The 24490-nt window shown below is 37.6% G+C and overlaps 1 protein-coding gene across 1 annotated transcript in view; it reads left to right on the forward strand.

Annotated features, from left to right (window-relative positions):
- BAIAP2L1 (BAR/IMD domain containing adaptor protein 2 like 1) overlaps positions 1 to 24490 on the forward strand; it is a 140321-nt gene that overhangs the window by 76644 nt on the left and 39187 nt on the right. The window contains exons 4-5 of the mRNA XM_043976763.1: positions 21614 to 21675; positions 21783 to 21854. Of these exons, the coding sequence (XP_043832698.1) occupies positions 21614 to 21675; positions 21783 to 21854 (134 nt within the window). The remainder of the gene's footprint in view (positions 1 to 21613; positions 21676 to 21782; positions 21855 to 24490) is intronic.

Raw genomic sequence — 24490 nt, forward strand, 5'->3', positions numbered from 1 at the left:
ATATAAAATAATACTGTGCAGAATTATCCAGGCCCAGAATCCTTCTGGATTCCACCAACATAACAGTGTTCAATAATTTTTTATTTACCATATGTCAATAATTATTCCTTAAAGAAAATGTTCAAAGTACCTCTTATTGGCAGTTCAGGTAAATGACCACATCAAGATAATTGGCTTTTATAATGTTAAATGAATAGCCATTACTCCAGTGGGGTAACCAGACTTCCTCTGAGTGCTGAATATAATGAATACCATAAGAACTTTTCGTCCTTTTGTTTAAAAGCAGCAGAACTTAGCATCTAATTAATATAATTAGTTAAATTATCTGGGGGTGAATTCTGACTTCAGCCTGCCCTTAGTAGCAACCTCAAATGACACTCTGAGGTCCCTCTTCCTACTCTTCTCAGTCAATCTTCACCCTCACCTGGCCTTTGGGGTTTTCAGGAAGTAATCAGTGGATTCTTTCAATTTCAACTTTGCTCTCTAAGAGATGTGAGCAATTTTCTTTATAGTTTTCTTAAGATATAATGATTAGTCTCCTTTATTGGTCATAATTAGCTGGTCCAATGATTCTTAGGTGTTTTTTTTTCCTTTTTGATCTGTTATCCAGATCAGTTGTTTTGCTATAACACATCCTACATTTTTTTCCTCAGTCTTTTGACTTTGTTTCTTGTTGTGTCATGGAGTCATTGGATTCTAGTTGGTCCATTCTTAATTTTCATTTTATTGTATGGGCAAGGTTTTGTGCTTCTTATGCCAAACTGTTAATTCCTTTTCTAATTCTTTCATAACTCTCATTTCTTTTATAATTTTTTCCTGTAGCATTCTTATTTCATTTATAAAAATATTTTTATTATTATTCATCTCTTCTAGGAATTCTAGTTGAATTTGTGCCTGAGCCATATTTTCTTGTGAGGCTTTATTTATAGATGTTTTGGAATTATTCTTTTTCTAGGTTTGTCTTAAGCATCTTGATAATAGCTGTCTTGGTAATAGCTTGGTGGGATTCTTTTTGTTGTTGTTTTTGTTTTTTGTTCACTCATAGTTCTACCTTCTTCCAGATTTTGGACTCAGTGCAAGTTCTTCATACTCTTAGAGGGAAGATCTAGGCTGGTTCTGGGGTTCTGGACTTCTTTTTAGGTTATTTGTATTCCCAGCTCTTCACTCAAGAGGATTATGCTTTATCCAATCAGCTCTTAGCCAGTCAAACCTCCTTATGTTAAAGCAGATGCAAAGCCTCTATTTCCCCTCTATTTCTCTCTTTTAGTACAGAGCAACCAGGAACATCTTTAAAGATTTCCTTTCTCTCAAGCTGTGAAGGGCACAGGAGGTCAGTAGCCTCAAACAGCACCATAATTCAGCTAGCTTCCAAAGAGCTTTCAAACAAGCTTCCAAGCCTTTTTTTTTTTTTCAGCCAATCAGAAAGGCAATACTTCTTTTCCTACTAGTAGGCTCCCAGGAAAGCTGCTGAAGCCTTCCTGTCATCTTATTCCCCTTTTGGCTTGGGTTTTTGGTTTTGTTTTGGTCTGTTGGTTAACCCTATTCTCTGTGCGTCAAATCAGAGCTTCCTATGATCAGTGACTTTTACTTTATGAAGTAAGACTCACAAAATCCACATTTCTACCAGCTATGGACCAAACAGCTCTTATTGAATCTTTCCACAGCCTCCAGTTGTAATCTTTAAAACATAGTCACATGCAAATGACCTGAAGAACCATAATGCCCTGCAGCTATCATTACCTCAGTCATTTCCTTCAAAGAGGTCCTGTCCTTTTTGTACATTTTTCTGAGGGGCAGTTTTCTCTCTCTGCTTATCCCAATAGTCTGTGTTGTCTCTCCTTCACATTTTATCTGAGAGACTGTTTCTTCACAAGCTGATTGCATCCTTTTTTCCTTACACAAAAGTTCTTTTTCTTCTTTCAGCAACCACACTGTGGACACTTTCTTACATTCTGAAGAAACACTATAAAGAGCCATTGCTGGATTAGAATCCATAATAAGATTGTAGAGTTTGGCCCATAGATAATTCTTGTCTACCAAATCTGATGGTACATCAGTGAATGCTATGTTCTATGAATAATGGTCTTCTTAATATTTTCTTTTTTAAAATGGAAGAAAGATATCAATAATCTGTAGTAAAATAATTGTGTTCTGTTTGTAAGATATTAGAAATTCAGTCCTATAATTTCTTGAGAAAACTGGCATAGAATTTTAGGATCAAAGGACCATAGATTTAAAGCTGCAAGGAATCTTTTGAGAACTTTCAGTACAATACTCTCATTATAGATGAGGAAATTGATGCCTAGGGTGATAAAATTATTTGCCCAAATGCATTCAAGTAGTAAGCAACAAAGCTAGAAATAGAGCCCAGGTCCCATAGTTACAAATCCACTGCTCTTTCTAGTACTGTCTCCCAATAAATTGCAGAAACAAAAAGACTGCCCAGGACTGAGACCCATTTTATATTTTTATTTTATGGGTTACCCTGACATAAGAATTTGTTAGCTACTGACCACCCTATTGATGATGAGCTTCTCTGTACTTAGACTGGTCCTTGGATAGAAGACATTGTTGCTGGGATTTCGGTCAAAATCCTTCCAATTTGGTAGAAACCACCAGAGCTTGTTCTCCATTGACATAACCTTCAAGAATCACTGTTTTTTAGACCACTTGTAAACATTAATTTAACTCTTAGTATTCTAAGTGCAAGGTTCTTGTTCAATGACCAGCAAATTGATATACTACAAGAAGATGTGAACCACATCAAAATTGGCATACTTACTATAAATTAAACCAGAAGACACATAAAAACAATAAGAAACATTATTCCACACGACAGTTGGTCATTTTTACCTTGCAGCATTCATGAGCAAAAATGCCAGTGAAAAATTAACTGAAGCTTGAGGACTAACATGGTGAAGAACATGAAGTAAACATTCTATCAGGAAATTGACAAGCTCTTCAAAACAAATTCAAGCATCTGTCTTAATACTAAATGTTTTCAGTGTAAAAGTAGGCAAAGAGGAGGGCAGGGAAAGAATGTCAGAAAATATATTTTGGAATTAAATGAAAGAGACCAAAGATCTGTAGATCACTCAGAAGCCTAGTGCATGTACATCATGAATACTTCCTTCAGGAACACAGTTGGAAGTCATTGGACATTGTAATGAGAACTTAGCTTACTGAAGACACTTGGTTGCCAGCAAAGAAATTATTTTCAAATCATCTGTCTGTGTGCAGTCAAACAATCAATGAGTTAAAGTAAAAGGCAAAGCCAACACCAAATTGGGGGGGAGGGGTGAGAAGATAATATTGTATATTGATAAAATACCCTTAATCTGACTTATTCAAATAAGATGTTGCTACCCAAAAAATACAGGAAATGAGTAAAGACAGAGATTCCCCCCAAATTAGAAGTAGACAAAGTGAACTTCTTATGGAAGATTAACCAATCATAAAGCACAGCAAGGAGACCCAAAAAGCCTAGAAAACCACCTTATTCTATTTAATTCAGCAGGCACTTATTAAGTAGTTAATATGCAAGGCACATTGAGAATCACTGAGGGTATGAAAATACAACAAACTTACATTCTACAGTGGAGAGAATAACACATGCATAAATATATGTGTGTGTGTACATATATACATACATCTACATGTATACATATATACCTATACCTATATGTGTGTATATAGATATATGTGTATATGTACATATATGTAAAAAGTGGGGGAGAATGAATAACATGAAAGACTTCTTATATGAAGTGACAGTTGAACTAAGCTTTGGGAACTAGGGATTTGCAGGGGTAGAAATGAGGAAAGGAGAGCATTCTAGGCATAAGAAACAGATTGTGTCAAGTCATGGAGGCAGGTGATGAAATATCATGCAGAGGGAACAACAAATAGGTTAGTTTGCCTGGGAATACAGAGTAGGAGGGAGGACTGATATGAAAGCAGCCTAGAAAGATAAACGAGACAGGGCAGGTAGGTGGTGCAGTGGATAAAGCACCAGCCTTGGATTCAGGAGGACCTGAGTTCCAATCCAGCCTCAGACACTGCCCCACCAAAAAAATAAAAAATAAAGAAGAGCCACAGTGAAGGGCTTTGAATGCCAATCAGAAGCAACAGGGAGTCACTGAAGCTTCTTGAGCAGGGAAGTGATACAGTCAGACCTATGCTTTAGGAATATTGATTTCATAGCCATGTGAAGATGTATTGGAGAGGGGCAGCTAAGTGGCACAGTGGATAGAGCACCAGCCCTGGAGTCAGGAGGACCTGAGTTCAAATCTGGTCTCAGACACTTAACACTTACTAGCTGTGTGACCCTGGGCAAGTCACTTAACCCCAATTGCCTCACTTTAAAAAAAAAAAAAAAGCTGTATTGGAGAATGGAGGATGGAAGCCAGAAGTCCAAATTAAGAGGCCGTTGCAGCAGACCAGGAGAAAGGTGATATGGATCTGAATTAGGAATCTTTCTAAAGACTGTCTTCATGTATGTCAAGAATCACAATATGTCTAGGGCCTCCAAAAGTTAAATCAGTTGCACAAAGCACCTACATTGAGTAACCAAAGTTATTCATTAATTAAATTAATGTTTATAGACGGTCTAGAAACTGAGGTTGTTAAAATAGATCAGGGCTTCTTAAACTTTTTCTATTCTTGACCCCTTTTCAACTGAGAAATTTTTACTCGACCCCAGGTATATAGGTGTATAAGAGAGGTATACTTAACCTTTTACTGTTAACAAATTTTTTGCAACCCCCATATTCAGTCATGTGACCCCATATGGGGTCACAACCAATAGTTTAAGAAGCTAGGTAATAGATTACTTCGAAAGTCCCTTCCAATCTCTAAACTCTAGGTAAGGCAACAAAAAATCAGATCAGTGTAACCAAAACCATATACCCACCAACTCTAACTATGTTAGGGGTGTGGTGGTAGTGGTAGTCATTTTAAAGGTTAGGCAAGAAAATAATGCCAAAAGTCGTGGAACTGGGATTCTGAAAGGGGACGCAGAGCAAATGTACTTTTTTTTTTCTTTTCTGCTTGCTAACTTTGATCATTCATTTGGTTCTGTCTGGTTAAAAATCTAGGATTTGGGGTAAGATTTTTCCCTTGTTTTATATGTGTATTCAGTAGTTTTTTCAGTGGTTAAGTTTATTTTTTTAAATACATTTAATTAAATCAGGCAATAAAACTTTGGTTAAGCCCATACTGTGTCAGGCACTGTACAATACAAAGTAATTTGAAGGAGGGGCAGCTAGGTGGCATGGTGGATAGAGTGCCAGATGTAAAGTCAAGAAGATTCATCTCCCTGAGTTTGAATTTGGTCCCAGACATTTACTAGCTGTGTGACCCTGGAAAAGACACTTGTTGAATATTAAAATATAGTATTGTATCTGCCTGTCTCCTACAAACAGATCAGAGAAATAATGTTTAATTTCTACTACAAAATAAGAGAACATGAGATCCATATCTATCCTCCTGTGAAACAGATCAGAGGCAGACACAAAAAACATAATATCAATTTAATATTTTGTCCCAGGAAGAAAGATAACACAACATGATCATGTGGAGACTTCCCTCCTAAGAGAGAAGCTCAAGGAAGGGACTCCCCAGTTTTGAGGGAATATATGGTTTTTGTCCACTGATTACAGGGTGTTGTCAGTTTCAGTAGTATCATACAGAAATCAACCCAGAAGCAAAAAGCAGTTTAACAATTTCAGTTATAACAAGTATTGAGGAAATACAGAAGTATCATGATAAGACTACAGGATTCCAAAAAAGGGTTTGGCAAGGATGAGGATGCCCAGATGTTACCATAAGATAGGGACTTACTATCCTAAGGGAAAAAAGTCACATGGTAGGGTCTTTTATCTGCTATCTGGGTTCAGGTTTGGAGTTCAGTTGAAGGACATTTTGTTCCTATTAACCCAGGGTTTCATAAAAAATACTTTTGGATGATAAGGTACCTCCATCAAATCCAGGTGATCCATATATTCATATGAACACACTTACCCCTGTTTGCCTCACTTTGCTCATCTGTAAAATGAGTTGGAGAAGGAAATGACAAACCACTGCAGTATCTTTGCCAGGAAAACCCCAAATGAGATCACAAAGAGTCAGACACGACTGAAATGACTGAACAACAACAAAAATTTGGAGTAAGCCACTAGCAGCTGAGGGGGATAACAACAACAACAACAACAATAATAATAATAGCGTTGTGTATGTGTACTTTAAAGTTTACAAAGTGCTTTGCAAATATCTCATTTAATCCTTCACAGTAACTCTATGAGATATTATCATCATCCCCTCTTTACAGATGAGAAAATTGAGGCAAAATTGAGGATAAGTGACTTGCCCAAGGCCAACTAGTGTTTGGGGCAAGATTTGAATTCAGGTCTCTCTAACTACATGTACAATGCTTATCCACTGTGCCTGCTGACTTCGTGTAGGAGGTAGCTCTGGAGCTTAGGTCTGAAGGAAGTTGGGGGTTCTATGAGGCAGAGGTGAGGAGTTAGCTTGTTCCAGATATAAAGACACCCTGTGCAAAAGTTGTAAAGAACATCCACAGGGCTAGTTTGTCTGGCAGCGTAAGTATTTAAAGCATGGCAAGATCATAAAACCTACTTTACCTGCTCAGCTCCCAGGTGAACCACCACCAGCTGTCAATCTGGTATTCATAGGGTGTGTTCTTATATGTAAAAATATCTTTTTTCCCTTACATTATAAAAATATTTAATGATGTTGGGTTGCTGCAGTTGGTATTTGGTTTTAAACTTTCATTTTAAGATACTAAATTTGCCTTATTATGTGTGCAATCTTAATGCTATAGACCTGACAAAGTTTGCCAGTTTTTTAAAACCAAGGTCAGGTTCATTAATGAATATCTAGAGGTGTACATAGATGCTGATTTGATTCAGCATTTGTTTAATGCATGGTATTTATTCAAAGCACTATCCCTAGGGGTAAAGAGATGAAATAAATAAATAGAGTCTGCCCTCAGAGGCTTACATTCTAATATAGAAAGGCAGAGGGGAAATGGTAGATCTAGAAATAAATAGAATACAGATCTGTATGACATATAGGCTGCTAGCAGAGTTCTTTTTTTTATATATTATTTTCTAGTTACATGTAGAGATCATTTTCAACATTTGTTTATTTTTATTTTTATTTTATTATTTTCCAGTTACATATTACATATTAGGATAGTTGTCAACCTTTTTTTTTTTTTTTTGCAGGGCAATGGGGGTTAAGTGACTTGCCCAGGGTCACACAGCTAGTGTCAAGTGTCTGAGGCAGGATTTGAACTCAGGTACTCATGAATCCAAGGCCGGTGCTTTATCCACTGCGCCACCTAGCCTCCCCCTAGGAGAGTTCTAATTGAAGCAAGTGTAAGTTCTTGTTCTTTTTTCTAGTTTTATCATTTATCAGTTTCTTTCTATTTTCTCCTTGAAACATCTAGTTGGTATAATGGATAGGGTGCTGGACTTCAAATCATTTAACTTCCATTGTCCTCAAGTTCCTCATCTATAAAATGGAGATGATAATATCACCTACCTGACAGGATTGTTATGAGAATCAAATGAGATAATATATCTATGTAAAACACTTTGCAAAGCTTAAAGTGTCCTAAATTAACAATAATCACCTCACATTTGTAGAGTCATATACTTCTGTATTTATTTCTTTGCTAAGTAGATTTAATTGAGTTTTTCTGTTTATATTTTAAAATAAATTACCCTGCATTTTGTATGTTTATAAATCCCTTCTATTAATTTTTCATTTTATTTTCTCTGTCTCATAAATAAATGAATAAAATTTGCCAGAGACAGTACCTTCTTATAATCTGTAGTGATATGTTTATGCTTAATAAAACCCAAGTCATAGAGGAAAAAGGACAAAATAGCTGTCAGCTCAGGGAGGGCTTCATCTTTGACACGTGCTGGGCCTCTTGCACACTCTGTGCTTCTGGAAAATATGTTTCCGGTGGTTCTGGAAAATATGCCAATTCAAAGAGACATTCAGGAAGCCCCAGGAGTCCCTTAATACCCTCGATTGATTTGGGATCAGATTTTAGATCAAACCTATTCCAAATATCACCCTAATGGAGAAAACTGAGAAGAAACTTCAGCACATCACTGTTCTGTCACATTCCCAGAAGTATTACTTAAAATTAAAAGGCTAGGGAACTGTCATGCTGCCCTCCCCTCCACATACACACATTTCTCAAGGCTAAGTGCATGCTACTGCTCAACAGATTGGCTTTTCTGCCATTTGAATGACAACAGTCTTCTTTCTATCTATTTAAAAGAGCTAGGAGCTCAAAAAATGCTTACGGTTTGCATCCCTGCTTGGGGGATATTTAACATGAATCCAAAGTTGGGGGAAAGGGGGAAGGAGTGATACTGGTCAAAACCTATGATCTTTTCATCTCTGTAAGGGACCGCCCTGTACCAATGCCAGATCATCTACAATTCCAAAAATGAAAGTTTACTGAGAGGCATCTGTTTTAATAAGATTTGTTTAATTCTCCCTCCCTCCCTTCCCTTCCCAAGACAATCTGATATAGGTTATACATGTACAATAAACATATTTCTGCATTAGTCGTGTTGTGAAAGGAGAATCAGGAAAAAAAAAAAAAGGAAAACCTCAAAAAAGAAAAAGAAAACCAAAAAAAGTAGAAACAGTATGGTTCAATCTGTACCTAGATTCCACAGGTTTGGTGTTTTTTTTTCGTGTGTGGGGAGCATTTTCCATCATGAGTTGGACTTACTTTCTTGATGGCTTCCCTAAATTTCTGGTCCTAGGTTCTTTGGAAGTTTTTCGAGGGCAATACAACATTTGTCAAGTAGAACATCTTGTTGTTGTTTTTATCTACAGGGTCTTTTTTTTCTTACTATTATTTTTGCACTTGGTTATCTCCAGTTTCTCTTGTTTTCATTTGTTTTTTTTTTTAATAAATATTTATTGATATCTTGTTTGTAAATTCCCTACATGTCCTCAGTATCTCTTCTCCTCCCCCCCCCCACCTTTCTAGAGAGCCATTACACATAATTTTTTAATATATATAATAAAAGAGAAAGAAGGGGTCAGGTAGGTGGTACAGTGGATAAAACACCGGCCCTGGATACAGGAAGACCTGAGTTCAAATTCAGCCTCAGACACTTGGCACTTACTAGCTGTGTGACCCTGGGCAAGTCACTTAACCCCAATTGCCTCACACAAAAAAAAGAGAGAGAGAAGAAATAAAACTAATCAATTGGGGAGGGGGGGTTGAGAGGTAGGGGAAGATGAAAATACATGAACTATTCCATACTGAGGTATATTAGAGACTTCCTGTCTCTAGTGACTTCTTTTCAACAGAAGGTATATTTCTGCTGTCTTTGTTGCTGTTGTTTTTAAGTGGAAGAATATGTAATTGGTAATTTAGCTCTAATTACATTCATTTTTGGAACTGTTAAGTATGTAGTTGTATATGTACCACAAAATATGCATGTTATGTGCATATGCATATATATATATATATATACACATTCCTGCTTATATTTTTAGTATATGCTTTTCATTTCCAGTATCAAGAGCAATAAATACCCCTCTTTTGAGCCCTTATCTATATCTTTTAAATATTCATCATTATTATTTACTTTGTAATTTGTTTTTATGGTAAGTAATCTTTGTGAGTTGATGAAAATTTTCAAATTGAAATACATCAATGGGGTTATGAATAGGTTTCCATTTAAAACAAGGATTCATTATGGTGTAGTTGAAAAAGCACTAGATTTGAAATTAAAAGACCTGGGTTGGAGTCTGATCTCTTCTACTTATTGTATCACACCTTTGCCACATACTAGCTGAATGAATGACCTTGGACAAATAATTTTATTTCTCTAGGCTCCAGTTTCCTAATCTATAAAATGAGGGTCTTGTACTAGATGGCCTGAAGTCCCTTCCAGCTCTAAATTTCCTAACCTGCCTGGTAATACTAATGGTAACTTTTAATAATTTGGTTTCCAGGTCACTTGTGTTTCCAATCAGAGTTCATATTTCTTCTATTTTTTCATTCTTTTTACTTTGGTTTATTGTTTTTTGATGTCTCCTGGTGTCATTAGCTTCCACAAGTGCAATTTTCACTTTTAAGGTATTGTTTTCTTCAGTGAGCTTTTGTACCTATTTTTCTATTTAGCCATTTCTGCTTTTTTAGTTCTTCAGTGAATTTTTGTATCTCCTTTTCCATTTGGCCTACTCTGCTTTTTAAGGAGTTCCATACTTCAGTGAATTTTTTGTGCCTCTTTTATCATTAGGCCAGGTCTATTTTTTTTAAGTGTAGTTTGAGAGAAAGAGAGAGAGAGAGAGAGAGAGAGAGAGAGAGAGAGAGAGAGAGAGAGAGAGAGAGAGCACGCGCACGTGCGCGTGCGCGAGCATCTTTTACCAAGCTGTTAATTCTCTTTTCATAATTTTCTTGAATCATTCCAATTTCTTTTCCCAATTTTTCCACTATCATCTCTTTTCTTTAAAAACTTCAGGAATTCTTGTTAGGCTTGGATCCAATTAGCATTTTTCTTCGAGGCCTTGGTTGTAGCTGGTTTCATATTGTTGTCTTCCTCTGAGTTTATGTCTTGGTCTTTCCTGCCACCATAGCAGCTTTTTATGGTCAAGTTCCTTTTTTTCTTGTTTGTTCATTTTTCCAGCCTGTCTCTTTACTTTGAACTTTGCATTAAGGTTGGGCTCTGCTTACCTGGGGATGGGGAGCACTCATCCAACCTTCAGGCTTTTTTGTGATGCTATTTTCAGAACTAGTTCTGTGGGTCTGCAAGTTTTCAGTGCTTCTAAGATGGTAGTCACTGCTCTCCTGTTCTACATCTGATTTTTACCCAGGAAGGGTCCCTGCTCCCCTGCGGTTGAATATGCACATGTTCCTCTTATACTTAGAACTGTGGCCAGGCCCACCCCCCGTCTTCTGCATCCACAAGGGTTAGTGCTTTTCTGTGCCTTAGAACTACAACTAGGGTCAGTGCTTCCTTGTAACAAACCACAAGCACTCCTCTCCACCTTGGAATTGCAACCTAGAACTATGTATCTCTGGGCTGTTGCTGCTGTCATCTTGGCCACCTCCAAAGCCCACCACTGGTATTGTTGCTGCACAGACCTCGGCATCACAAACTTATTCTACTGACCTCCAAAGTTGTCTTAGGCTGGAAAAAATGTCACACTCTGACCTCTTGTTTGCTTTACCTCTCCAAAATTTGATTTGAGGAGTTATTTTAAAGTTATCTGAAGGAGAATGAATTTAAGTGGGAAATTGGTGGGAGAGATTACTTTTAAATTATATTTAGTTTCTTACATATATGTAATCCCATTTCCTTAGTATGTCCATATGACAATATACTTCATTCACTCTTACCAAATCACAGTAAGTTTATGTACTCCAGGTTTATTCTCCAAATAACTAACTCAAAATCTAAAAGAGAAGAAATGATTAAGCCTTTACTTACGGTAACTCTGAGGTTCTGATAGCATCAAGTTAATTCGAGCTTGGGCATGCCTTTAGATCTACTCTTCTGATCTTGGACTAGTCTTTTCTCCCTTTTTCCAAGCTTTTTTCTTCCTCTTTCAAAACAATTTATGTAAGAGGAGGTCACAGTAATAAAAATAAACAGGCGTGTGTTGTGAAACATTTCAAACATAAAGTAACATTTGATATTAATATTAAGCTACTCTAAATGCTTAAAATAACATACAAGATATTTTCATTTTCTATTTCAAGATAAACCTTTGGCAGCATCATAATAAAGATGAGGGGGTTTTTTTGTTGTTGGCTTACTAAATCCTTCTGACCAAGGATTTAGTGTCTGATGCTTTGAGGTCTACTTTTAAATTCCATGCACTGTGAGGGACAAGAATAACAAGCTGTGTAAGGTTAAGTTTTCCATTACTGGCCCACAGAGTGAATGGCTTATTTTATTAAGCTTTTGCACCAGGGTGTGAACAAGAAACCATAGGAAGGGTGTGTTAGTGATGAGAGAGTTCAAAGTCACAACTATATTCTCTTCTGTCTTGTGTCTCACTGCTTTCCAGCATTAGCAGGTAATTTTCAGAATGGCATATAAAAGGAGGCAGCTAGGTGGCACAGTGGATAGAGCATCGGCCCTGGAGTCAGGAGGACCTGAGTTCAAATCCATCCTCATCCACTTTAACACTTACTAGCTGTGTGACCCTAGGCAAGTCACTTAACCCCAATTGCCTCACCAAAAGTTAAAAAAAATAAAATTTTAAAAAACAGTATGGCATATAAAGTTGGAGAAATATATTTCATGAAAAAACATGTGAATGGCATGTCCCTAGAATATATTACTATTTAAGTAAAAATATTGTAATTTAAGCAATTTTTAAACTAAACTTGCTTTAACAAGAAAAAGATGCTTAATTTTTAGCTATTTGAAGAGTCTATCTTTTTGCAGTTTCTGTCAGGGTTTTGCCCATGGATTTATAATGTGTATTTAATTTACTCACAGAAAGGACATTTTCACCACTTTTATGAAATCTTTGAAAATTACTTACATTGAAGGTCTTCTTGATGCAAATATGACAAAGGTAGAGGAAGGCTTTTACAGAAAGTTCTCCATAACAGACTATATCTTTACAGTAATGTAATTGACTAAAAAATACTAATAATACTAAATCCCACTCTTTATTATTTGTTAATTATCTGTGGATTGTTCCTTTTTATATATGTTTGACTCAAGGCAAAATCTCCACCGTGATCTCTTCAATAATTCAGGCTTGAGAGTAAAAATGCATGCAATAAGGTAAATGTGGACCATAAAATTCAGTTAAGATCAACTTTACTAATCAGATACTAAAGATACAAAGTTAAAAGGATCCTGAATTATAATAAAACTACCCCCCTTTTTATGGTAATTCTCACTTAGGTGGGTCTTTCTTATACTCCTGTAAGCAAGGCAGTCAAATGGCCTCCTTTCCCCTAACATTAAAGAATCATCCTAGTATGTATTTTTCCCCCTGGTATGTCCAGTGCTGGGCAGGGTTGAAGAGAGTGAAGGTGTAGAGAATGAGGTTAAGACACCCCATGTGCCTCATATAGATCCCCAGCACAGCCACCAAAAGCAGCAGCATCATGAACATGACTGTAGCAGCACTGAACAAGTTCAAACCACGTACACATATTTTTAAATCCCATAAAAATCCTTGATAAAAATAACCACAAAGATAACTCTTCAATAGAATTCAATAGATCATTAACATCCAGCAAGGTATAAATCAAATTTTGTTGTTCTTCAGTTGTTTCAGTCATATCCAAGTCTTCATGACCCCATTTGGAGTTTTCTTGGCAAAGATACTGGAATGGTTTGCCATTTCTTTTTCCATCTCATTTTTACAGATGAGGAAACTGAGGCAAACAGGGTTAAGTGACTTGCCCATGGTCACACAGCTAGTGTCTGAGGCTGAATTTGAACTCAGGTCTTCCTCACGCCAGACTTGATCCACTGCACCACTTTGTTATCCATAAATCTAATAGCAAGCATTTATTAATGTGAGGGGAAAATCCATCCTCTTCTCAATAATTCTCAGGAACTCAGCAGCGAAGTGACAAAGGCTCTTTATTTTCGTCTCATGAGAAGGAGGCACCCTAGTGTGGAGCTAGTGGGTGCCCAGAAAGGGGGCTCACAGGTCCTGTTTTATACCCTAGTCCCTAACACGAATGGACCCTTCCCTTTTTCATCACTGGTCCAATTACTCAAGGGTTACAATCTACACGCAAAAACTAGCTAATCAGGATGCAGTATTCCCACCCCTCTTCCTTGTATGGGCATAACTCAGGAGTGGACCTTATACTTCCTTATATGGACACAACTCTGGAGTGGACCTTATTGAGACCAGGGCTCCTTGAACCATTTGATTGTGTTAATCTGAGGGGGAGGATGGAATCTGAGACCTTTGTCCTACAGACAGGTCAGGAGGAGTATGACTGACTGTTACATCCACATGGAGAGGCGACAACTACCCATTTTCTCACAATTAAGTACTTGCTGTATACAAGGCACTACTCTAGGTGCAAGGGTTAGAATCCAAAAAAAAGGAACCATCTCTACTCTCAAGTTTACATTTAATCAAGAGATACAATATGGGTTCAGTAATAAAAGAAAATGTTCTTTCAACCAAGAGTGATATAAATGTTTCTACTAGGGCAACTGAAGAAGGAACTATGCACCAAGAAAAAGTTTGGTTTGTGTAACATTCAGATGGATCTGTGATGTGGGTTTTAACTTCAGTGATACAGAATCAAGCTAGATAATATATGAAAAATGCTTTGCCAACCTTAAAGCACTATGTAAATTCTAAATATTATGTTGTTATTATCATCACAACCCATTCGTGCATAGCTGCGTGCCTGTCCTGCGAATTCCTGTCTTTGTATTCCCATAAATTAACTTAAGGGGTTCCACCCAATTTGTCTTTGGCATAACAAGAATCACTCTACTCCAGACTTATGTGTGTATACATGCATGAATGAATGAAGAGACATTTACCAAGATTTTATTATGTACTAAGCACTGTGCTGGGAATACAAATATAAAAAGCTAGACAGTCCCTGCTATCTGGGAGCTTTTACACTCTTATTGAAGGAGTCAAACTTCTAGGCAGATTGAAAGGCCTGGCAAAGTTCTAAGGGTGTGACACATATGGACTAGTGTGTTTTTAATTCTGAGGACTGTTTAGGACCTACCACAGAGCATCCAAAGGAATGCAACCAGTGTGAGGGGATCTTGCCATGTGAGGATCATTTGATGGAATTAGAGGTACTTATCCTGGAGAAGGAAAGGAGAGCCTTATAGGAGAGAGTTGAGGGTTGACATTTAGAAGGATTACATTTGTTCTGCTTGGCCTCCTAGGGGCTAACTCTTAGATCAGTGGATGGAAGCTGCTGGGAGATAGACTTCAGCTGGCTGTAGGGAGCAAGTTCCTAATCTTTAAAATTATTTATTCAAAAGTAAAATGGAGGGCAGCTAGGTGGCACAGTTGATAAAGCACCAGCCCTGGATTCAGGAGGACCTGAGTTCAAATCTGGCCTCAGACACTTGACCCTAACTATGTGACCCTGAGCAAATCACTTAACCCTCATTGCTCTCCCCCCCCCCCAAAAAAAAAGTAAACTGGGCTAGCTTTCTATAAGAGCATGTAGTGGAGCTTCACAGGCAATCAACAAGCATTTATTAGGCACCAACTAGGTGCCAACTACTTTTTTAGACTTGAGGGATACAAAGAAAAGTCAAAAATAGTCTCTGCTCCCAAGGAACACAGTCTAGTAGGTGAGATCACTTGCAAATAACCATGTACAAAAAAGATGTTTGATCAATTGGAGATAATTAACAGAGCAAAGATGCTATTATTAAATGGGCAGTCAAGAAAGGCTTCTGGGGGACAGCTGGGTGGCGCAATGCATAAAGCACTGGCCCTGGATTCAGGAGGACCTGAGTTCAAAGATTGTTGTACATAGCATGAAAGAAAGAAATAGATCTGTGTAGATGATAGGCAGCTGGGCAGCACAGTGGATAGAGTGCCAGGCTTGCAGTCAGGAAGATTCATCTCCCTGAGTTCAAATCTGGCCTCAGACACTAGCTCTGTGACCCTAAGCAAATCACTTAACCCTGTTTGCCTCAGTTTCCTCATCTGCAGAATGAGTTGGGGAAGGAGATGGCAGACCACTCCCCATTATCTCTGCCAAGAAAACCCCAAATGGTGTCACAAAGAGTCACAGGACTAAAACAACTTAAACAAGGGCAGCTAGGTGGTGCAGTGGATAAAGCACCTGCCCTGGATTCAGGAGGACCTGAGTTCAAATCTGACCTCAGATGCTTGACACTTAATAGCTGTGTGACCACGGGCAAGTCACTTAACCCTCATTGCCCCCACCAAAAAAAAAAAAAAAACAACTTAAACAAAAAGATAATAAATCTAGCGGGGGGAGAAATAAGCATTTACAGAATGTCTACTGCGTGGTAGCCTCTGTGCTAAGTGCTTTACAAATATTATCTCATTCAGTCTTCACAACAACTCTATAAGACAGGTGCTATCATTATCCCCATTTTACAGTTGAGGAAACTGAGACAATAGAGGTTAAAGTGACTTGCCCAGGGTCACACAGGAAGAAAGTGTCTGAGGCCAGATTCTGAATTCAGGTCTTTCTGACTCCAAGTCCAGGGTTCTACTCATGCAGCCACTTAGCTGCCTCTTAAATCTACCAGCAGGCTCAATGTAAAAGCAGCTTGTCTAAGTTCTCTCTCTACTGATAGCCTTCAAATCCAATAATCACTATGTAAATAAGCTACTGCTGTTTGGATATTAGTCCTGGAGTTGAATGAGCAAAAAGATTCTGGTAGATGCCATCTTGCATCTATAACCACATACATACATACATACATACATACATACATACATACATACATACATACATACATACATAGGTGTGTGTTGTAGCTAAGGGTAAAGGACCAACTAATAACCATCCCTAACAGATTCAGTGAGCAGATATGTCATGTTGTGTTTCTGTTTACATATCTGATGACTTAATGCCTTTTGCCTTGATCATAAATATTAGTCCTAGATTGTGGTCTTTAATCATGGCAAGTACAATTGAACTGCTATGTTGCTTCAGATGAGGACATCTCCAACCCATCCTTCATGGTGGTGAGAGATATACAGGTTACACATTGCACATGTTTTGGGACTTTTTTCAATGTATTGATAAGTCGTGCTGATTTTTCTTCTGAGTTTTCTTTGTCTTTTTGTCTTTAAAAAATACTATTTATGGGCAGCTAGGTGGCGCAGTGGATAGAGCACCGGCCCTGGAGTCAGGAGTACCTGAGTTCAAATCCAGCCTCATACACTTAACACTTACTAGCTGTGTGACCCTGGGCAAGTCACTTAACCCCAATTGCCTCACTAAAAAAAATAAATAATACTATTTATTAGGGGCAGCTAGGTGGCACAGTGGATAGAGCACCGGCCCTGGAGTCAGGAGGACATGAGTTCAAATCCAGCCTCAGACATTTAACACTTACTAGCTGTGTGACCTTGGGCAAGTCACTTAACCCCAATTGACTCACCAAAAAAAAAAAAATACTATTTGTTATATAGGATGGCTCTCTGGGAAGAGGACCAGGAGGAATAGTGGGGATAACTATGAGAATGTAAAAAACAGAAGACATCAATGAAAACTTTTTTAAAGTAATATAAAAACAAGGCATCAATTAAAAAATTCTTGAAAATAACAGGACTAGAACAAAAACTTTTAACATCTGGTTCTTTGGTGTAAAATTCAGATAAGTGAAAATGCAAAGATATTTTCTGATGGGGATATGAGATCTTAGACAAATTTAAGAACCAAAGTATGAACTAGAAAATAATCTTTTAAATGTGTCATATTTTTATGACTTTGTTATTCTTTCCTGTTTCAGACTTGGTTGAGGGAAGATCCTCCAAATGGTCTTAAGAAATATTCCTTCTGGGGCGGCTAGGTGGTACAGTGGATAAAGCATGGGCCCTGGATTCAGGAGGACCTGAGTTCAAATCCAGCCTCAAATATTTGACACTTACTAGCTGTGACCCTGGGAAAGTCACGTAACCCTCATTGCCCAGCCAAAAAAAAAGGAAAGGAAGGAAAGAAATGTTCCTTCCTTTGTATAGCATAAACATTCTGAACATAACATGCATTCTCTATATTTCGCATACATCAAGGATCCCACACATCAAATGGTCCCAGAACTATGTATACATAGCATATTCATTGAGCACATAACATACATACTTACATACACTGTACACATATATACTGTATATGTCAAGGATCTGTGGTTTTGGCACCAGATGCATATAGCAACTCCTCTGTAACTCAGCAGATACATTCTTTGATACAATTTAAGAATTTGCCCGAGTTTCAGAGAAGTAGATTTACCCTTTGTCATACATGTAAATGTCAGAAACAAGATTTGAACCAATCTCACTCTGTCTAGCTCTTTTCCCAATATAACGTATACCTTCTAATAGCAAATATATCTCTTTTCATAGAAGTAGAGCCAAAAGGGACGTTAGGGGCCATAGAGTCTAGCCCCCTCATTTTCCAGATGAGGGAACCCTAAGCAAGCAATGACATCTTAAGGACTTGCCCAGGGACACACACAAGCTAATAAGTATCTGAGGCAGATTTTGAACCTGGGTCTTTCTGACTCCCAGCTCAGTGCCCTACTCTCTGCCATACTTCAAAATTAAAATTACTACTTTACCAAAAATTTACTGAAATTTTAATGACTTTGACTTGTTTGTTTGTTTGTTATGGGGCTATGGGGATTAAGTGACTTGCCCAGGGTCACATAGCTAGTCTGAGGCTAGACTTTAACTCAGGTACTCCTGAATCCAGGGCTGGTGCTTTATCCATTGCGCCACCAAGCTGCCCCCAATGACTTTGACTTTTGATCTGTGTGTGAAGTGGCTTTCAAACATTTTTAAAACTTTAATTTTTTTTGTAATATCAAAATAACCGGTATCATGAAGGGCCTTGAGTCTTTGTCATGAGGATCAGTTGAAGGAACTGGGCATTTTAGTTTGGAAAAGAGAAGTCCCAGAATTACTGACAGCTGTCTCCAAGCAGTTGAAGACTGATCACTTGTAGGAGCTGTTAGAATTGTTCTTTTAGGGGGCAGCTAGGTGGCGCAGTGGATAAAGCACTGGCCCTGGATTCAGGAGTACCTGAGTTCAAATCCGGCCTCAGACACTTAACACTAGCTGTGTGACCCTGGGTAAGTCACTTAACCCCGATTGCCTTACCAAAAAAAAAAAAAAAAAAGAATTGTTCTTTTGGACCCCAGAGGAGCCAGAAACAATGAGTGAAAATTTCAAGGTGGTAAATTTAGACTTGGGGGAGGGGAACAACAACCTGGAGCAATTAGAATTATCTGACATTGGAATGAACCGCCTCAAGATTGGATTCCTCATCTTGACCATTTTCAAGAATCTGGACAACCACTTCTTGCTTTGTTAGAGAGAAGGTTCCTTTGGTGTATAGATTAGATCAGATGGCCACCGAGGTCCCTTCCCACTTTCAGGTTCTGGGGTCAAATCACAAGCATGGAGCTAAATACAAGCTTTTGAGGAAGGAATTTAAGAACACCTAGTAATCATCTAGGCGCCATGCTCTCTCTCAAAGTGGTTACAATGAATAGGAAAATGCTAAGTCCAAAGTCAAGGGATGTGGGTCTTTATCCAGGCTCTGCCCCTTACTACCTTTTATTTTGATCCTTGGGTTTACCATTCTTCCTTTTAGATTGTGCTTTTAATACTCCTCTATTGGTTTCTTTTAAAAATTTTATTTTATTTTTAACTTATGGAATAAAACAAGCATTTCCATAACAGTATAATAAAAAAAAAAGATGATTACGCATGGAACTGCACATCTATTATGTACAATTTGCTATTCCTTTGAAATATATAATAAAGTTATCATGTAAATTTTTTTTCTTCCCTACCCATATCCTGCCCTTGAGATGGCTACCATTAAATGCAAATAGGTATATAGATGTAAAATTATTCTATACATTCTTCTATTATCAGGTCTTTCTCTGTTTGCAAATAGCATCTTTCTTCATGTCCTTTTTTATAATAGTCAAAATGACATTTGCATTTTTCAAAATCATTTTTTTATTTATTTAGAATTTTATTTTCCAAATTACATGTAAAAACAAATTTTGACATCATTTTAAAAAAACTTTGTGCTCCAAGTTCTTTTCCTCCCTCCCTCCCTACCCCTTCTCCCAAGAACTAAAGCAATTCAATATAAGTTATACATGAGTAATCATGCAAAACATCTCCACATTAGCCAGGTTGTGAAAGAAAACAGACAAAAACAAAACTTCAGATTAAGGAACTATCAAAAAAATTATGCTTCATTCTGTTTTCAGATACCATCAGTTCTTTTTCTGTAGATGGACTGAAATTTTTCTAAGTCCTTCAGAGTTATCTTGGATCATTGCATTGCTGAAAATAACCAAGTCATTCATAGCAGATCCTCTTACACTATTGCTGTTATTTTGTATACAGTACATTTCACTTTGCATCAGTTCATGTAGGTCTTTCCAGGTCTTTCTGGATAGTATCCTGCTCATCATTTTTTTAAATAGAAAACTACATCAGAATCATTCTTTTGGGGGGGGGGGGCACGGGGATTAAGTGACTTGCCCAGGGTCACACAGCTAGTAAGTGTCAAGTGTCTGAGGCCAGATTTGAACTCAGGTACTCCTGAATCCAGGACTGGTGCTCTATCCACTGTACCACCTAGCACAGTTTTGCTGTTACTATATACAGGGTTCTCTTGGTTCTGCTCATTTGCTAAATGCTCTAGGTCACCATTCTGTCTAGGGTAGTTGGGAATCAATCTTTTGTCTCCCTTTATTTTATTTCAGTTATTATACATATATGTTTGCTTCTCTACTCTGTAAATTCAATTTCTTTTGGCTTTTTTTTTTTTAGCTCATATTATATTTTTCTAGCATCACACCATTGCCTTCTGCTGAAGACATTTGATGGAAAGTTGGTCATATTTAACTGTGCTAGAAAAACACAGCAAAAAAGATAAAGATATACATCCCAAAGACAGAACAGATATATGAGCAATGCAAACCAGAATATCTTTAATATAATGTCAGAAACTTATTGCCAGGTCTTTGGAGAAAGGATGATGCCAAAATATCTACAATTCCTTGTAGCTTCAGCATTCAGTGAGCTACAGCTAACATCCAGTTAGTAAAAATAATGAATCCCATGAAATGATCACATTATTCTTATTTGAAAGGCATATTTCTATTGGGCTGGAACCAGTTACCTTTTTTTATGTAATCACACCTTCAAATAATTCTAATTCAAATACACTTCACTAGATTAATCATTCCTATTAATCTGGACCTCCCTGTACTTTGTTTTTAAACAATGTCTTCTTTCTAAGTGAAGGGCTCCTGACAGAATTGTTGCAGTTGTTTCAATAAATTGATTAGTCTTATGTCCAATGAGATTCACATTCCAATAGAGTTCATGCTGCTTACCACAGCAGCACTACTTTGTTCCAGGTTGAGGAAATTGCAAATGTTAGAAAAAGGAAGTAATCTCTTCCTTTAACCCTGACAGATAATCAGATTATCTTTGAGGATTATACTTTTTAAAAAACCACTATAATCTGCTCCTATAATTAGTTACTGTAATCATGCAGGTAATTGTTTGTCAGACCCAACATCTGGGGCAAAGTATGGTGAGCTTACGTTAAAAGATAAAGGACAATGTACATTTTAAGAAGTCACTTTATGTTACATGCTCTTGTAATGTCTCTATACTACTCTGTTTGCATGGAGCAAAAGTTAGTAAAAAGTGCCCCCCACACACACACCATCCTAGGGAGACTAGCAATGAATATAGCCCCAAAGAGTCTTCTTAGAAGATAGTACCACAATAACAGTAAAGTTTTGATATGTTATTACAGCAATTTTATATCAATTTCTGAAATGGAGATGCTGTTTTCCAATGTATTTGGGTTTATTTGCAGGACACGTCCTTATAGAGATTTCAAATACACACAAGAAACTTAATGACAGTCTTGATGAAAATGTAGGTGAACCTTTTTCATTTTTACCTTTTTGAAATTCATTCAATTTTGTTTTAGAATTTTCAACAACTATTTTTAAATGTCATGTTCTATTTTTTCCTCCTGATAGTTCAAAAAATTCCATAAAGAAATTATACATGAACTGGAGAAGAAGACAGAACTTGATGTCAAATACATGAATGTAAGTATGCTGTTTTATTTCAATCATGAGAAGCCCCAGAGTCCTACTGGTGAATGTCACCAAGGAAGTAACTTAACTGACTGCTTTCAATCCTGGGTCAATTTTTTCAGTTTAATTTGAAAACCAGAGTCCTGTTGTTAGCTTCCCAACTAGCTTCCCAGTTTTCCCCAGCCCTAAAATCTGGATGGAGTTTCTTCCTTTCTTTTTTTCTTGCATTCTTACCTTCTTACTCTTTTCATCTCTCCTCCTGTCTTCCTTCCTCCCTTTCATCTTTTCTTCCTTTCTTCCGGGATTGCTTTTAAAGGATACTTAGATCCCTGCTTAAAATGGATAGAAGAGGGGGCAGCTAGGTGGCGCAGTGGATAAGGCACCAGCCTTGGATTCAGGAGGACCTGAGTTCAAACTCAGCCTCAGACACTTACTAGCTGTGTGACCCTGGGCAAGTCACTTAACCCCCATTGCTCTGAAAAAAAAAATGGATAGTAGAAATATTATTAAGAAATCATTAAAACTTTTTGCAAAGTTAATAGCTAACATTTAGATACTGCCCACTAAGCACTGTGCTAAGCACTTTTTATAAATATTATCTCATTAAATCAATTTAATTTATTTAAATAATTACTTTGATTTATGTAAATATTTAATTTAAGTAGCTAAGTGGCACAGTGGATAGAGTGGTGGACCTGGAGTCAGGCCGACCTGGGTTCAACACTCACCGGTCTGTTTTGCCTCAATTTCCTCATCTAAAAAAATAAGAGCACCTATCCCACAGGGTGTCATGAGGATTAAATGAGATGATAATAATAAAGAATGTATGTTGACTATAGCATTTTCTTTTTTAATAAAGCAGATATTAAATTTCACAAATTAGTGACTTTTTAATATATTGAAACATAGTGAAAGATGTCACAATAACTTAATAAGAGATCAGTACCGTCACCCCTAAAATACTGCTCTAATCCAATCAGCTTCAACATTTATTAAGTGCCTGTTCCATGCCTTCCAGGAGCACAGAAGAATAACCATGATTATTTGAGGACAAGGGATTATGCACTATTAAGAACATCAGGGGGGCAGCTAGGTGGCACAGTGGATAAAGCACCGGCCCTGGATTCAGGAGTACTTGAGTTCAAATCCGGCCTCAGACACTTGACACTTACAAGCTCTGTGACCCTGAGCAAGTCACTTAACTCCCATTGCCCTGCAAAAAAAAAAAAGAACATCAGGGAAGGCTTCCTGAAGGAGATGCTACTTCCAGGAGCTGAAACTTAAAGGAAAACTAGGGATTCTAAGAGGCAGAACTTCTCCCTTTCCTGTCCTAGTGAGGCAGGCAATTTGGTGGCCCAGTGGATACAGCACAGGATCTGAAATCAAGAAGCTCTGAGTTTCAATTCGGCCTCCCAACATTTTGCTAAGGGTCACCTTCTGGTTTCTTGTCCATAGGCAAATCACTCAACTTCTGTTTGCTTCACTTTCCTCAACTATAAAATGGAGATTAGTATTAATGTTAGGATTAAATGAGATATTTGGTTTTGTTGTTGGGGTTTTTTAAATGCTTAACACAGTGCTAATCCCTTAAGTATTTTATAAATGCTTATTCCCTTCCCCTTTCCCCTTTCCCCTTTCTCTTTCACCAATCTAAATAACACTTTTGGCCTTTTACCTTTGGTCACTTGTCCACCTTTTCAATAAGAATTTTCTTTAGTGCTCCTAGAACTTCCATTCCATCCCACACTTGTCCTTTATGCTCCTATAATTGTAAAATTGCAGCCAAGCAAAGCTTTCCATATTTAGGCTTTCCTCTTTTCTGTTAGTACAAAAAGCAGCTAACCATTTTCTTTCTTTCTTTCTTTTTTTTTTTTGGCTCATTTTCTTTCACTTTGATGTGGCCTTAGGGCTCCCAATCACCTTATCTGAGCCCTTCCCAGAATTGCCCATACATTCTTACATTCTTACATCCACCTAATCTGCCCAAGGTTTTGGGTGTTTTTTGTTTTTGTTTTTATTTTTAATCCAATTCCGTTATCTTGCTAAATATCTTTTGCAGTTCTTTTGTTTCCTAAATTCCTTTCATTATATCTCTTGCTTCTTATTCCTTCTGTCTTCCGGTCCTCTCTGAAACCTAATTCCCTTCTAATGACCCTCCCTTCCATCACCACCCTTTCCAATATTGGCTGTTCTTTTTCACCCTTGGGGAGGGTGAAGGGGAATCAAAATATTTTTTATTCCTTGTTGCCCCTTCCTATCTATCCCTCTACCCCATTTGCTATATCCTGTTGATTATTATCTATGGACTGCTACCCCATCTCTCTCTCTCTCTCTCTCTCTCTCTCTCTCTCTCTCTCTCTCTCTCTCTCTCTCTCTCTCACACACACACACACACACACACACACCTTCCTTCCTCAATGAGCCCTGTGCTAAATTCATAAGCCTTCTCTCCTCTCACTCGCCTGTACTCATACTAGAAGACTTAACCTCCATAATGATTTTTCCTCAATCTTCTGACTTCCCATGACTTGTTCCTCCACTGCACCTCAGCTACACACAGACATTCATACCCTTGATTTTGCCATCATCCATAAGTGTCCCACTTCCATGTTTACAAACTCTGAAATTCCTTTATCTGATCACATCAT

The sequence above is a fragment of the Dromiciops gliroides genome, chromosome 1 (genome assembly GCF_019393635.1).
Source record: "Dromiciops gliroides isolate mDroGli1 chromosome 1, mDroGli1.pri, whole genome shotgun sequence".
Lineage (NCBI taxonomy): Eukaryota > Metazoa > Chordata > Mammalia > Microbiotheria > Microbiotheriidae > Dromiciops > Dromiciops gliroides.